The sequence below is a fragment of the Aspergillus ruber genome (genome assembly GCF_000600275.1).
Source record: "Aspergillus ruber CBS 135680 unplaced genomic scaffold scaffold00015, whole genome shotgun sequence".
Classification (NCBI taxonomy): Eukaryota; Fungi; Ascomycota; class Eurotiomycetes; order Eurotiales; family Aspergillaceae; genus Aspergillus; species Aspergillus ruber.
In genome coordinates this window covers 472,997-487,029 of record NW_024467311.1, presented here as the reverse complement: position 1 = coordinate 487,029, position 14,033 = coordinate 472,997, and the positions used below count along the sequence as shown (strand labels likewise).

Genomic DNA, 14,033 nt, shown 5'->3' with positions numbered 1-14,033 from the left:
CACTGTCCTTGACTAAACCCCCATAAGACCATATCATCGAGTAGCAGAACATTAGTCGTGTAAGGACATCTACTTCCGGAGACTGCATGGGGATAGACGTGCGCTTCGTCGACTATAAAGGCATCAAACAATGGTCAGACACAATCCTCTGAACTCTTCTGACACCGGTGTCGAATGTCTTGTGAATTACAGTCCCAGCTTTTGTTGTCCCAATGGAACAGCATGAATTCATTATAGTACATTGTACTATGACCAGGCTAGCATCCTTTCTTGCCTGGCTATACTTGCCTGAACTCACCACCTCCTTGCGTTCAGAAGGTCACCTTTTGCCATTTCTTTTGTTTGCTGTTGTTAAGATTTCTCACTTTGTCATCGAAGTTCTTAGTCACTGATGTTGTTGAGCTGTTTAGCACCCACGTTCCACGGTAGTGGGTGTATCATGGTGTCTGGGTCGGCAGACACAGACAGTTCGGTAACTTTTCTAAGTGGGCCATACTGTGTCTATAGGCCCAGTAACAACGGTGTTGGATATGTGGTTTAGATGGCGTACAGCCCAAGCACCGGTCCTTAAATTCTTGTTCGCATTTGTCTAGCTCATGGTGTGTGTGTGTCAAAGGGTATCATTCCAAGTTCGTACTCGATCATCAATGAAAAAAGCTCTTCATTGCTTTCTTGTTTTGAAACAAACAGAGCTCATTCCTTTGATCAATGTCACAAATACAGGCACTGTTGACACTCGCTGGCTCAATTTTTTGGTTTCTAGAGGCTGTCTTGTATGTGCTAATGCAAGCTTCTGTTTTGTGTGCTTCGTCTACTTCGCAATTTAGCCTTAAAGCAAGGGAAAACCGACGTAGTTCTAGTCTGATGAACCCACCGAGGACTTTTCTCTATCGTGTAATGTCAAGTGTCAATGGTCTTCCGCTCAACCACAACGACTAACTTATCATCATCGCATGGCTAGGTTCTATTGTCCAGTCCGGGTGGACTTCATTGACTTACTATATACAAGCGTACCCCTGTAGCAATCTATTGTCACCACCTGCCTAATTGTTGTTTCCGGTGATGCAGCTAACCTGCAGTGGAGCAGAGCTGTTTGAAGTAACTTTAAAATAAATTATTACCACTGACACTGAAGGTGAAGATGAAGGAATCCGCCTTGATAATGGTGAAACAAATGTATGCTCAACCGCTCAACTGCTTCAACACGTTCACTTTTACTCTACACCACCATAAAACCAACCACCATAGAAAAATATTAGAAATCATGATAATCATCATTTCATCCATCCATACAGACAAGACCCATTCTACTACTGCTGCTGCAAAACAGTAAACATCAAGCTATATAAAAAGTCCAGCATAACAATACACTCCATTCCCATGCCCATGCGCAATCCATCACAGCTATTACACCAATGCCAACACCATCTATGCAGAGCTAGCCATAAACAATCAATAAAGACAAGAAAAGAGAAAGCATTAAGATGTTGCTGCACTCGCGCGTGCCGCGTTACTTAGTTGTCGATGGTATGAGCCGATTGGTTGGAAGCCCCTGTCCTCGTTAGCAATCATCCAAAGATATATACATAACAAGAAAGGTGAACTCACCTCGCAAGATCAAACCCCTCATCCTCCTCTTCGTCATCCTCGTGAACATCCGCCTGGTTCAACCCATTTGCCTCCCTCTCTCCATCCTCTTCCTTCAAACCAGACAACGACCGTCCATGCCCCAATCCATTCGACGTCCCTGGTTTACTAGGGCTAGCCAGATTCGGCGGCGGCGGACTACTACTCGGAATACTCCCAAGCCCATCACCGGGTTCAATCCCGCCCTTCAACGGACTCATATCCGGCACCGGCCGTGCAGGTGTACTCCCTATATCTGCGAACTTCCAGAACTGCGCTGGCGAGCTCATGGGCATGAATTTTGACGGGATTTGCGCGGTGGAGGGGGGTGGGAGGCGGGGTTGTTGGCGTTGCGGGGCGGGGGTTATCATGCTTGATGGTTCTTCATTGTAGTAGGAGGAGGAGAGGACGGGGGGTGAGTTGGCGACGTTGTCGGAGAGGCCGTAGGCGCGTCCTAGGCTGTTTTGGCCGCTGGTGGCATTTTTGTTGCGGTTTGCGGAGCGGGTTGGGAGGGGAGAGGGCTCTTCGTAGTCGCGGGCGTTTTTGTGGCGCATTCGGAGGTCGGGGACGCCTGCGGCGCCGCGGGTGCCTCGTTCAGGTGTGTAGGCTTCGACTGGTGCAACGGGGAAGGAGCTGAAACCTGGGGAGGAGACTTGGGGGGATCTCTTTTCGGCGGAGAACATCGCGCTTAGACCGTTGGCTCGGGAAAAGGGTTCTTTGGTGGCTGGTGATGATGGCGCGGAAGATTGCGGTCCTCCTTTGCGCAACTGCTTCTTCCAGTATTCTTCACGGTATTCTGGGGCGATCTGCCATTTCATTCCTTTGCCGGGTTCATCGGTTCGACGAGGGACTTTTTGGAATGCTTTGTTTAGGGATAGGTTGTGCCGGATGGAGTTCTATATAGTCAGCACACACATTCACCACGAGAAGATGACGAAACACACCTGCCATCCACTCTGCGAGTGACGATAGAACGCGTATTTGTCCATGATCCAGTTGTAAATGCTGTTCAGGGTGAGCTTCTCCTCCTCACTCGAGAAAATAGCTTGCGCGATCAACGTCGCATAGCTATAAGGCGGCTTCAGATCCTTGGCCGAGTCCTTGCTGTAGTCAATCTCCTCGGTACTCTCCATCATCATACCCCGGTTGTACAACGGCGACTGCTTAGCTGTCCGCGCGCCCATGGTATCAGGCGAGCGCGGCGGCGGAGTGACCTGTCGCTTGAGGAAGTGCGGTGCAGGCGCAAGCGACGGTTGGCCATTCGACGTAGGAGGTAGCGGGTCATCAAACGAGGCGGCAGCCGTATTAGCAACGGAGGTCTGCGACGCCTGAGCACTCGGATCCCACGCAACAGGCTCCTCCTCCCCGTTAGCCAGACGATGGGCGCGCTCCACGAAACTCGGGTGGATGTTCGCCTTATCACCCGGCGTCACAAACATCATCTGCGTATTAGCGATCTCGATAATATCTCCACAAGACAAAATAGCATCAACCCCGCGCTTCAGCACCACATTATTCAACCGCACCCCATTCCTTCCATTAACCCGTATATGCCAACTCGCCGTCTCCTCCCCATCATAGAAAATCTCCGCGTGCAGCCTCGACACAAACTTGCTCGGCCCTAGATCCACATGAACCTCCGGCAGCGCCCTGGCAGCAATCGTAACCGGACTCGACTGCTCATCCAGCTTCTGCTCGCGATCGGGCTCACGACCAATATTCACATGCAGCGTCTTCACGTAGTACGTCCAGTTCCGGCCGGCGATCTTGGCGTACGCGCGGATGCTCTGCTTGTTTTCAGTCTTGGCGTTGGAGTGGTCGCGTAGCACGCGTACTTCATCGTCGCGGGGGCCGCTGAGGTAGGAGATTACGAGGTCGACGAGGTCTTGGTTGGCGGAGAGGTCGGTTTCGTTTTCGTTGTTTTCGGGGGCTGAGTCGGCTTCGGGGGATTCGGGCTTGACTCGAGGTGGTGAGCGTTCGACCTGCTTTTGTTAATATTTCCAATACCAGTGGAATGTTGAGGTATAGCTACCTTGCGCTTCTTACTGGCTGGTCGACTGGGCGACGAATCGGGGAGGTCTTCGACGTCGGATGTTTCCTGCAGTTGGATTTCCTTGCGGCGCGCGCGACGCCTGTTGGAGAGCGGCATTTTCTGTTCCTTCCTTTTTCTCTTTTTATAATATCCTATCCTTAATATTCTGTTTCACTCTGCTCAGTCGATATAACTACCGTATTGCGTATATCTCGGAGTTGATTGTTAAGTACGAGCAACAAAGTAATCTCGCACGGGGGGTATTGATGTTGTGCGATAACCACGAGCGTGACCTCAGAGCCCCAAACAGGCCAAAACAAGACCACGCAAGAAGGCGACTGGAAGGCGAAAAGAGAATATTGAACCAGGGAAGTTGTATTTGCCACTGATATAGCTATCCAAACTGTTGTCGTTGGAGAGAAATAACCGTTGACAGTAGGAGGTTAGACGCGATCCGAGTGGCCGAAAAGAGGCTGGAAAATTAAAGGCGGAGGAAAACAGTGACGCCACCGGGTTTTTATGAGGTCAGCAGTAAACAGAAAGAAAGAGAGTGTGTGTGATAAAAGAGATTATTTTAGAAAGAATAGAGGGCTATTGTATATAAAATATCAAAATAAGACAAGACGTTGTTTCCGACAATATTATTATCCCACTGTCTCGTTCTCAGACAACTGTTTGCGTCATGGGGAATGCCGAATTCGGTATTGGCTTCCACTTGTATACAACCAAGTACAACTGGACTCCCACTACTGCCGGTGATAAGACTACTAGAATGCACACAATAAGACAACAATGCATCTGCAACCGGCGATCCGTTCCTGCAGCCAAAAAAAACTCCAGCTACTTCGCGGACCCGCACAAAAAAAGTATCCCATTTCGGCGGTAACAACACACCTGGTAAACAAGAATACAAATAACAAAAGAGATATAGAAACAATCATAACCATAATTAACAGAAGAGTAAAATATAAAAGAAACTACATCTTCGAATCGCCATCCTCATCCAACCCCCGTAGAGTCGGATACATGACCGTGTCTTCTTCACTTGTCTCACCCGGCCCTTCAGCCTTGACCGCTTTCTCCGTCCCCATCTCCATTCCACCCATCGCAACATCCTCTGATGGCGCTTCCGGTTGCTCTGGGGTATGCTGCTCTACGGGTGGTTCTGGAGACTGCATTTGTTGCTCTGCTTGCTCCTTCTCTGCCTGCTGCTGTCGCCGTTGGGCCTGCTCTTCCTCGTCATACTCTTCATGATCAATCCGGTAGTTAATCCAACCCCGTAGACCTTCTAGCGCCCGCACCAGACTTACCCACTGCGAATCCGCCCGCTCCGCCACCTCGGTGGCAGCCTGGGCAGTCCGGAGCGTCGCGTCTGCGTCTGCGTCCGCCGATGAAGGCGATGATGAGGGACTGCCGCTCGAGTGCAGGGCGGGGTCAATCAGACTGGCTGAGATTTCCTGTCCCGTAGAGGTAGGACCCGCAGACGGTTGCTTGGCAGGTGGGGTGCGGTCTCCATCGGAATCGCCATTTTCGGAATCCAAGGAGACCGACATTCTATCATCCGGCCGCGCCCGCTGGAGAGTGCCTCCTGTGTAGCGACGGCGGTCATCGTGGTCAAATACTCCGCTCAGCGTTGATGGGGGGGCTGCGCTCGACGCAGTCACGTATCCACCTCCCATGGTGTCTGGTACGGTCGCTGATGGGAGTCGCGGGTACATACTCGAGCTGCTACTGTCATGGACTGAGATGGGGGAACGACCCGATGTATACGATTGCGCACTTGATGGTGGCGTCAGGGCCGGGGTGCCCGTAGGGGGCGAGTGTGCTGTTGCGGTAGTGTTCAACATAGGAGCAGCAGTGGTCGCCGCTGTGGCATGACTCGGCGGCAGCTGGCTGGGTGGTGAGTTCGTAGCGCGGTAATTCATGCCACTTTGCACGTAATGGGCACCCGGTTGCGCGACACCTGCTGCAGCGACATGGTCCTCGCTCTCGTAAATGGTGTTCTGCATTTGCTCCAAAAATTGATCAATGTTGAGCAAATCGTTCTTAGTGCGCACGTTGGCCATGGGAGGCAGCTGGTATTGAACCGGCTGTGGGCCGCCATAACCAGGACCACCACCCCCGCCGCCAGCAGGTACAGCCACTGGGGCGGGCATGGACTGGTACTCAGGGACGGGACCGCCGCTGAGGATGGGAAGCTGCAGATTTTGCAGACTCAGAAGGCGCTGGCCGATCGCGGCGTACGAGTTGGTGTCGAACTGGCGACGCTTCAGGTCACCAAAAAATTCATTGAGCGCATCATACCCGCGCTTCTTCGACTCATACGACACATGCCCAGGGTCCTGGCCCTGGTTAAGGGTGTAGTAAACATTGCCGTACGATGGGTTCGGGGGTTGTGCTGGGTGCGAGTGATAGTACTGGGGAGGCCCATGAGGGTATCCCTGGGCCGGGATGGTGTTCAATGCAGGCTCAAAGTAATGAGCACCAGTAGCATATCCTGAAGCCAAGAGGAGCAAGTTAGTCTCAGTCCAAGGGGTACCGAGTAGATTAGAGACAAGGGGAAACAAACCTTTAGCGTGTCCAGGGAACATCATATCAGGATTCCTGGTGCTAGGCTCCGGAGACCGCACCAGGACAGAGTCATCAGCATGGGTCTTGACATGCTTCTTCAAATCCTGGGGACGCTTGAAAGCCTTGCCACAGAAGTCGCACTTGTGCGGTTTAAGCGGCACATGGACTCGAATGTGCGAGGTGATATGGTCGCGCTTGACAGTGGTAGTGCGACAGCTACCCCATTGGCAAGTCAAGTTAAGGTTGTTGGTACTCTTGCGGCCGACATGGCGCTCACAAACGTGTTCCTGGCTGGTCAGCTACCTTATTCGAGAACTAAAAGAGAGAATAAACCTACATAAAGAGCCTCGGGCGAAGGAGATTTCTCAGAACATCCCTGCCATAAACACGCGAGCTCTTCACCCGGACGAGCGGCGGCAGCGGCGTGGTTCTGATTCACAGCAGCGGTGGCCGCGGCGGCCGTTGCCGCGACCGAGGCCGACGGCGAAGTAGTCACGGGAGCCGTGGGCAGCGATGCTGTCTGAGCAGCAGTCGTAGGAGATGTTGCGGTTGCTATTTGTTGAGGATGCTGATTATGGTGCTGGTCCTGCGGCACAGCCGCGGGCGCAGTGGCAGCAGCAGCGTGGGTTTCTTGGTGGTCCGACATTGCCAAGACCAGGAGTGTTTTCTTGTCAATTTCTTGGAAGCAGCGGAATTAACAGAGAGATAGGGGGAGCAGCCACGAGAGATAAATAGAACTAGATAAAGGGATTAGAAGAAAGGGCAAACAACACGACAGCGTGTGGACGTGGCCAAACACGGGCGCACAAATAAGGGGTCCAACACGATAGAACTCGATGAGAAAATGACTGTAGGTATCTTGGTAGAAGTGTAATCACGAGTGTTCGATAGAAAAAAGGGAGAAGGACAGATAGAGAAATAAACAAGAGAAGTAGAAAGAAAGATAAGGAGAACCTGGGGGAAGACACCGGGGGATATAGACGAGGGGACTTGGGACTGCCGAGAAAAATGCCCAGAAACGCCGCCGCACAGCCGGGCGGAAAAAGGCCCAAGACTGGGACAAGACCGGGCCAAGACTGGCTGTGCTGACTGTTCAGGGATGACATTATTATGCACGGTCAGATAAATTTGTATTATTCATAATGATACACACTGTACTTGTACTCTATACATGATGATAATTATATTTGTAGATACATAGAAATAACATCTTCTCTACAAAGTACTCTCTGAATACAAGTATGTATGCGACAATTACTTACGAATAGCAAGTTCTTGGCGTATTTGGTAATAATACCAACCCCACCAAGACTTCCTCTCTCGGCAACAATTCTGGGCATTTCCCCCGTCGGCCAAGACATTCTCCGCTCCGTCATTCTGCTGCCTAATACAGTAAGACAGGTTTACCCTCCCACACTTCTGACCCCTGATGGATCAATCACGGTGCCTCCGCGGCGGCTGATACCAACTCCAAATATTCAGTCCAACCTTGGTCCCCTCTTTGACTGGAAACGCCCCGTGCCAAGTCTCCGGGATCCCTCGTCCATCCGCCCGGAGATTCTCCCAGAATATCGCGTTCCCTTTGATCGGTTTAAATGTGATTCCTTCTGTCTTTTTACCACTGTTCTCACCAGCAACACCGCCTCCATCCTTCTCGCTGCTACCCTCGCGATCATCATCACATTCCAAAAACCGACACCATGCCCTCGACCCCGGCCACCCCAACTTCGGAAAATTCGTCCCCCCACCCACACAATCCGCCGCCAGATACACCATAAACGTACTAACCCTGTCTCCCCCCCTAGCTGCCGACCCAGCCCAGTCGAAATGATGCCGATAATGCCCCGACGCGTTGTACCGCTGCGCCCACATGCGCTCGATATATAGATGCGGCCGCCAGCCCTGGAACGCGCGCGCGCGGTCTTCGACGCAGCGGACTGTTTCGTCACGGGCGAGAAGGGCGCGGTCAGAAAGGCGGACGGAGGGGTCAATACGTTGCGTGCTGCCGTCGTAGATTATGGAGGGGGTGTAATGGCCAACGCTGTAGTGATGAGGGTGTTAGGAATGCGCATCATGCAGGATATCTGCCGCAGGGGGGGGGGAAGACTCACCTAACATCGACTAAATGATCCGCCTCTTTCTCCGTGAGGAAGTTCTCGATGTATATCACCAACGGGTCCCGGGATAATATATGCACCTTGAAATCCTCACCCGCTTCCCTCCGGGGGCAATTCAATGGTACGTCATCCTCAGGACTGATAAAGCTATCATCTTCCAGATTCAATGCTGGTATCTCGTTTCCCTCGGCATCGTATGCGACCGCGTAGTCGAGGCCCCAGGTGTCTTCTTCGTCTGAGGGGAAGATCTGGCTGAACAGCGGTGCTAGCACGAAGATGTATATTGGGATTAGGTAGAAGAACCAGGAGACGACGGTAGAAGCATTGGGAAGGGAGGGCATGGTTTGATCATATAGTAATGGATGGATATATAAGGTACAAGAAGACAAGAAGAATATATGGGAAATCTCAAGGCACTGAGCGCGACGCGGTCACTGTTCGCGATTCTCCAAAAAGGCGTCCAAAAAGAAAAGGAAAGGGAAAAGCTGAATGGCCCTTTAGTTAGTCGTCCATCTGGGTTGCACCTTTGGCATTGAGGTTATCCCAATGGCCATACACTCGCAACAGTGTGTTGACAAGTTGAGTGACGCCGGGATGGACGGAGCACAATGTCATCTGTGGGTCCAGCATCGGCAGAGATTAACCATCATCGCTTCATCTTCATAGGAAATACAGAGTACAGTACGGAGTACAAAGTACATCAATCATCAACTCCATTAGCTCTTTTCTCTATTTACCATCATTACATATCTTCATAGCCAATTATGTCAACCAATTATTAACATGAAAGTAATCGAGCCCGCCAAGAGTCTCAAAACACAGACAACTCTGCTAATTCCCCACATCCATCCACTGAAGCCAATCCTCATTGTTGAAGTTACCGGCCGGCCGGTACGCCTCGTTACTACCAAAGATGTCATCCAGTGGGATTCCCAGATCAATGCCCATGCCCGTTGGGTTGTTCTCGTCGATTCCAGTGGGGACATTCGGCACACCATTGGGTGCGGGCATTGGCTGCTGTCCCGGCTGTGCCTGCTGTGCATGCTGGTCACCTGTCCAATTCTGGGGCTGGAAATTGTACCCTTGCCACAGGAAATTCTGGTTGGGAATGGAGACTAAATCGGGACTGTTGACAACTTCACCAGACGGTGACATGCGGGATATGGGCGACTGGAGACGTGATTGATTGGGCTGTTGGCTGTTAGCGAAGCGGTTCGCCATCGCTGGGTTCATTCCCGGAGGAGCCCCAGTGCCGTTGGCGAACAAAGAGAGATTAGAGAAATTCTCCAAGGTCGGGGTCGACAGGCCCATGGCGTTAGAATTGCCCGCCATCGTAGTAGTAGGCGGCATCCCAGATTGCTGCTCAAATGAGAAGTGTCCATCTTCCAATGTCGACATTGGTTGCGTGGGGTATGCGAATGGATCATCTGATGGGAACATGATGGGCATCAGGTCGGGGACATTATTAAAGTTGGCGAACTGCTGAGGGAACTGGAATGCTGGTGACGCATCCCGTCTCGCCGTGGTTTGTTGGATGGGAGAGGGTGTCGAGAAATTGGTGTTGGATGGGGTCGACGATCTAGTCTCCGTTGCAGCAGAATCCGGTGTCGAAGGCACCCATCTTGGGGTCGTGGTCTTACTGTGTACATCGCTGTGGGTGCGGCTATGGCCTCTATGCGCATGGCCATCGTCCAGACTCCTTGGTCGCGCTTCAGCTCTTTGAGCCCTCGCCATCATCTGGATCGGAGTCGTGTTTGCTCGCTGGGGAGCGCGCATATCAGCGGGAATCGAAGGCCTGGGATTAATTGGTTTGCTAGACGGGGCGGGGCGTTTGAGATTAACAGGAGTGACCGAACTCTGTCGGTTTTTTAGCAGTTCGGGTAGGTTCTTGAACAGACACTGGAGTGATGGTCAGTCTAAGAGACATACAGAGAAGGTTTGGCCAACGTACGTTAAGACTCTGCGAACAACGGTCCGCGGCCAGACTCTTCTTGGCCAACCCAGCCAAGGTGTTTTTACCTTCCATGGCGTCCTTTAGCACGCCATCCTTGGCAGTGGGCGAGTCGGGGTTTTCGAGAACGAAGAAGATTAGGGAGAGAATGGCGAAGTATGTGGTGTACATCGTGAACCAATAGGAGCCGTTGAGAAGTCCTCTCTTGTGCATCCCTGTAGTAATATGGACGATATTACGAGAGACGCTGACACAAGCCGCGGCGCATGCGTACGACCGTTTATCCACGCCTTGCGCCTGCGACCCACTGGAAACATAGTGCAAAAACGGTCGATACATGACGACCTGCACATGTGCGTAGCTAATACGGAGCAACTGTCGTATACTATTTCGGTGTCAGCCATGTGCAAACAGCCAAAGACCAGAGGAAGCTTACCGCTCGAGTTGAGGTGAGACTTCGGTGCCAGGTCGAAGAGCGGGGGGTAACTCCTCCATCCAAGATTGAAGATCGCGCTCGATTTCACGAATCTTTGCATGGCTCACCACGTAACGGTGATCCGACTCGGAGCGATATTGCGCATTCTTTACTGGATAGATGTACTTCACTACCTTCATGATGATATTTGCAAGGCGAGTATGAGCATTACAGCCAGCCATCAAAGGTGTCCGGTCAAGCGGCATGGGCTGGACGCCTTCAGCTGTGATGAATTCTCCATCGACATCCATGGGGTATTCTTGGTCGATGTCGTCGTCACTCAGCATCTGCGGCAGCCCAAGAAGGGTGCTCACGTAAACGTCCATTTTGCGGACGACCCAAAATATCCGCTTCCGTAATTCTCGTTCGATGGGGTTGAAATCTGCGGCCACAGAACGGTGCAGGCCCAGTCGAAGAGCGGAGCGAAGGGCGATGCCAACGTACGAATAACATGTGCTCAATTTGGCGGAAGACTGGAGGAAAAGCACCATGAAGCAGATGGCTTGTAACGAGGTCAAATCGCGGCAATCTGTAATTTCCAACAACTGCCTTCCAGCCTTGAAGAATTGGAAGCTGGAGTGCAAGTTAATATGAAGTCATTCTGCGAATACTGGAAAATGAAAGACATACCCCTGACCAATTGCAGTCTCGTAGCCCGACACATCGAGGGTACCAGCCCCATCATCCGAAAACAAACAACCGACAGACATGACAATATAAAGAAGCGGAAGGAACGAGTGCTCTTCATTACTGTACTGTTCAGCAGGGGTATCATAAATCCGATCTAACATGGCATAAAACGAGGGTTCGTGGACAAATCGCATCAGAGAGCAGCCATCTTCAAAGGCATTATGGCATAGCCGTCGCGCGACGTTCCGCGGTGGGAGATCATGCGTAGGAGGTATCGAGGATTCTTGTGGTGAATCACCCACTGATTTGGGACTGTCCAGCATGGGCGGCATCGGCCGCGATCCCATTGGAGGTGGTTGGATATCGGACGCCCCGAGTTGCTTTCGCAGTCGCTGTAGGAAGATAATACCCGAAGTGTGTCCGTGATAATCCCAATGGCCCTGGTCATCAAGGTCCAAAAGGCCCGCACTATCAACCATAGTCTCCAGCATTGAGTCATCTGGGTTTTCTTGGGCTTGCGCCGGTTGCGGTGCGACAGGTGATCGGGGCGCAATTGGGGCAGGCTGCTGGGGTTGCGACTGTGTCTGTGGCTGCAGCGGTTGCTGCTTGTCCTTTTTGGATGTTGCCAGTATTTGTTCTGTCGCATGCAAATCGAATTGAGGGTCGTCGAGATTGATATCCGGAAGGACAACTCGGATGAGAGCTTCGGCTTTGTGCAGACGATTTTCGAGGGCTTCCACATACTGTGGGGCAGGATTCCGGCGACGATTTGACGGTTGGTCGTAAGTGCATTCTAACGAGGCATTTCATGTTAGAAAGAGTTTGGACACCCAGTGCGATAGGCCAGCTTACCATAACTATACACAGTGCAATGAGTACACGGCTGTTTCCCATCGCACTTGATCTTTTTGCGTCTGCATTCATCGCAGGCTCTGGTCACCCGTCGTCTCTTCTGCATATGTTTCGGGTCATTCGAGGGCGTGCCCTGGGGGTGGTCCTTATCATCGTAGAAGTGGTCATCGTCTTCATGGACAAGGCCGGCGTGGTTTTCGCTGTAAAGAGGACTCGACGGAGCAGCCATATTGCATGAGGTGTTCGGGAATTCGTGATGGGGACAGATTCATGCACGGATAAGGAGGAGGGGAGAAGGAATCAGCAGGGAGAGGCGCCGAAAGGCGATCCGTCCGAATTGACATTCACAAGGCGACTCGAGCAGGTTACAGACTCATGGGAGTCGCAGTCACTCAGGGGGTGAAGGAACAGAAGAAACGAATGGCCGATAACAGATCCAGTGAGCGATCAACTAGGCGGTGGAATGCGAAATGATCTCACGCCCTTTGATTTTTATTCCCCCGATTTGGGGGAAATTGAGTGAATGTGGGCGAAAAGCGATAAGTGATGACGCTATGGTCAACCGCACGATCGCTTTTTTGTTTTTCTTTGTAATTTCCTTGTGCGACAGGTATCGATTCAATGGAGGAAAGCAGTAACAAAAGAAAACAGAAAAAGAAGATAAAAAAAGAGGTAGGGAGAAGAGAGAAGACGGCGATTACCAAAGAAAAGGGTCCTTTGGAGACGGACGGTGGATATGGCGCAAAGACACCAATCGGAGACCAGTGACGGAGGGGGGAAAAAACGAGGTTGAGTCAGATGGAGAAAGTATTCGAGTCCAACTGCTGCTACCAAAAAGTAGACGCTGTCAGCGGTAGAATTTCGAATTCGACGGGACAGACAAGAGGTGGAAGAGCAATCAGAAGGCGAGGGGTTGCTGGGGGCCGGAGGAATGGATGGTGGCCGTACACAGTAGGAGTATGGTGAACGCCTTCTTGGCGATGCAGAGAAAAGTAATAATATTAGTCAAAGACAACAACGGCAATACCGTGTTGATAATACGATGAATAGAAGAAATGGAAAGATGTTAAATAGAGGCAGTCGATTAGGTTCAACTGATACTCAAGTCCAGCGAAGATTCTGGCTCGTCGAAGTTTCGGGTTTACCTTTTGGGATTTCAGGTGATAAACCAATACTTGTCTTCTTCCATGTGTTTGTTTACATCTTTATTTGAATTGTCTTTATGCTCTACTTCATATTATGAGTGTAATAGTTTGAGGGTCTACAGAGTGGTGTGCAGAGAACTGTACAGAGTACTACACTCCTTCCCGAACGACATCTAGGCACACGTCTACATACCATCACCATGAGACAATCGGTTAGGGCAGGGCACGTACTCTCGCCTAGGATGACATTCCTTCTCATTTCGATGAATAGGAACTGTCCCTGAGAAAATCCACAAGACGCACCGATACGCACAAGATCGTCAATCCAACAGTGACGCCACTGAATGGAAAAAAAATTCTAATTCTTTAGCTGTCAAAAGGCAAAAATCTCGCTTGTAGACACTGCCCAATTGTCTTTCCATGACACCTCTATGGAGTAGAAAGAACAGCGGCGGAGCCCAATTGGAAATTATTGGATGTGCGGTGATTGTGGAAAGTGCCTTGCTGTCATTATCGAAATCCAGAAAATACCAAGCATTTTCCCCTCGTAATTTCGGCCAGTCAAAGCCCGTGAAAACCACCGAGGACCGATTATCACCGATTATCATTGCCGAGGAAAATCTGAAGAAAATTC

At 51.2% G+C, this 14,033-nt stretch overlaps 4 protein-coding genes across 4 annotated transcripts; all 4 read right to left on the bottom strand.

The window, feature by feature from the left end:
- Positions 1-1,468: 1,468 nt before the first annotated feature.
- Positions 1,469-3,976, bottom strand: EURHEDRAFT_84089 (putative forkhead transcription factor Fkh1/2). The gene is made up of 3 exons (XM_040787666.1): positions 3,659-3,976; positions 2,571-3,608; positions 1,469-2,522 (listed from the first exon to the last, which is right to left on the bottom strand). Exons 1-3 carry the CDS (start codon positions 3,773-3,775, stop codon positions 1,605-1,607), a joined length of 2,073 nt encoding a protein of 690 aa, XP_040638408.1. The 5' UTR covers positions 3,776-3,976; the 3' UTR covers positions 1,469-1,604.
- A 659-nt stretch (positions 3,977-4,635) lies between these two features.
- Positions 4,636-6,875, bottom strand: pacC (putative C2H2 transcription factor PacC; the record flags this gene model as incomplete). The annotated part of the gene is made up of 3 exons (XM_040784429.1): positions 4,636-6,155; positions 6,228-6,516; positions 6,567-6,875. The coding sequence occupies 3 exons, from the start codon at positions 6,873-6,875 to the stop codon at positions 4,636-4,638; spliced, it is 2,118 nt and encodes a 705-aa protein (XP_040638407.1).
- Positions 6,876-7,399: 524 nt separating this feature from the next.
- Positions 7,400-8,933, bottom strand: EURHEDRAFT_413086 (oxidoreductase, 2OG-Fe(II) oxygenase family). Its single transcript, XM_040782086.1, has 2 exons — positions 8,341-8,933; positions 7,400-8,270 (listed from the first exon to the last, which is right to left on the bottom strand). The coding sequence occupies exons 1-2, from the start codon at positions 8,685-8,687 to the stop codon at positions 7,664-7,666; spliced, it is 954 nt and encodes a 317-aa protein (XP_040638406.1). The 5' UTR covers positions 8,688-8,933; the 3' UTR covers positions 7,400-7,663.
- A 244-nt stretch (positions 8,934-9,177) lies between these two features.
- Positions 9,178-12,483, bottom strand: EURHEDRAFT_457145 (putative C6 transcription factor (Mut3); the record flags this gene model as incomplete). The annotated part of the gene is made up of 5 exons (XM_040784410.1): positions 9,178-10,245; positions 10,298-10,682; positions 10,734-11,345; positions 11,403-12,195; positions 12,255-12,483. The coding sequence occupies 5 exons, from the start codon at positions 12,481-12,483 to the stop codon at positions 9,178-9,180; spliced, it is 3,087 nt and encodes a 1,028-aa protein (XP_040638405.1).
- Between the last annotated feature and the right edge of the window lie 1,550 nt (positions 12,484-14,033).

What these genes read in the sequence shown, in the direction of transcription:
- EURHEDRAFT_413086 (XM_040782086.1), bottom strand. Translation starts at nt 8,687, where the DNA reads ATGCCCTCCCTTCCCAATGCTTCTACCGTCGTCTCCTGGTTCTTCTAC. An exon ending in GATCATTTAGTCGATGTTAG is followed by an intron (nt 8,271 to 8,340) that starts GTGAGTCTTCCC and finishes TCATCACTACAG; the next exon opens with CGTTGGCCATTACACCCCCT.
- EURHEDRAFT_84089 (XM_040787666.1), bottom strand. Translation starts at nt 3,775, where the DNA reads ATGCCGCTCTCCAACAGGCGTCGCGCGCGCCGCAAGGAAATCCAACTG. An exon ending in CAGCCAGTAAGAAGCGCAAG is followed by an intron (nt 3,609 to 3,658) that starts GTAGCTATACCT and finishes TAACAAAAGCAG; the next exon opens with GTCGAACGCTCACCACCTCG. An exon ending in ACTCGCAGAGTGGATGGCAG is followed by an intron (nt 2,523 to 2,570) that starts GTGTGTTTCGTC and finishes CTGACTATATAG; the next exon opens with AACTCCATCCGGCACAACCT.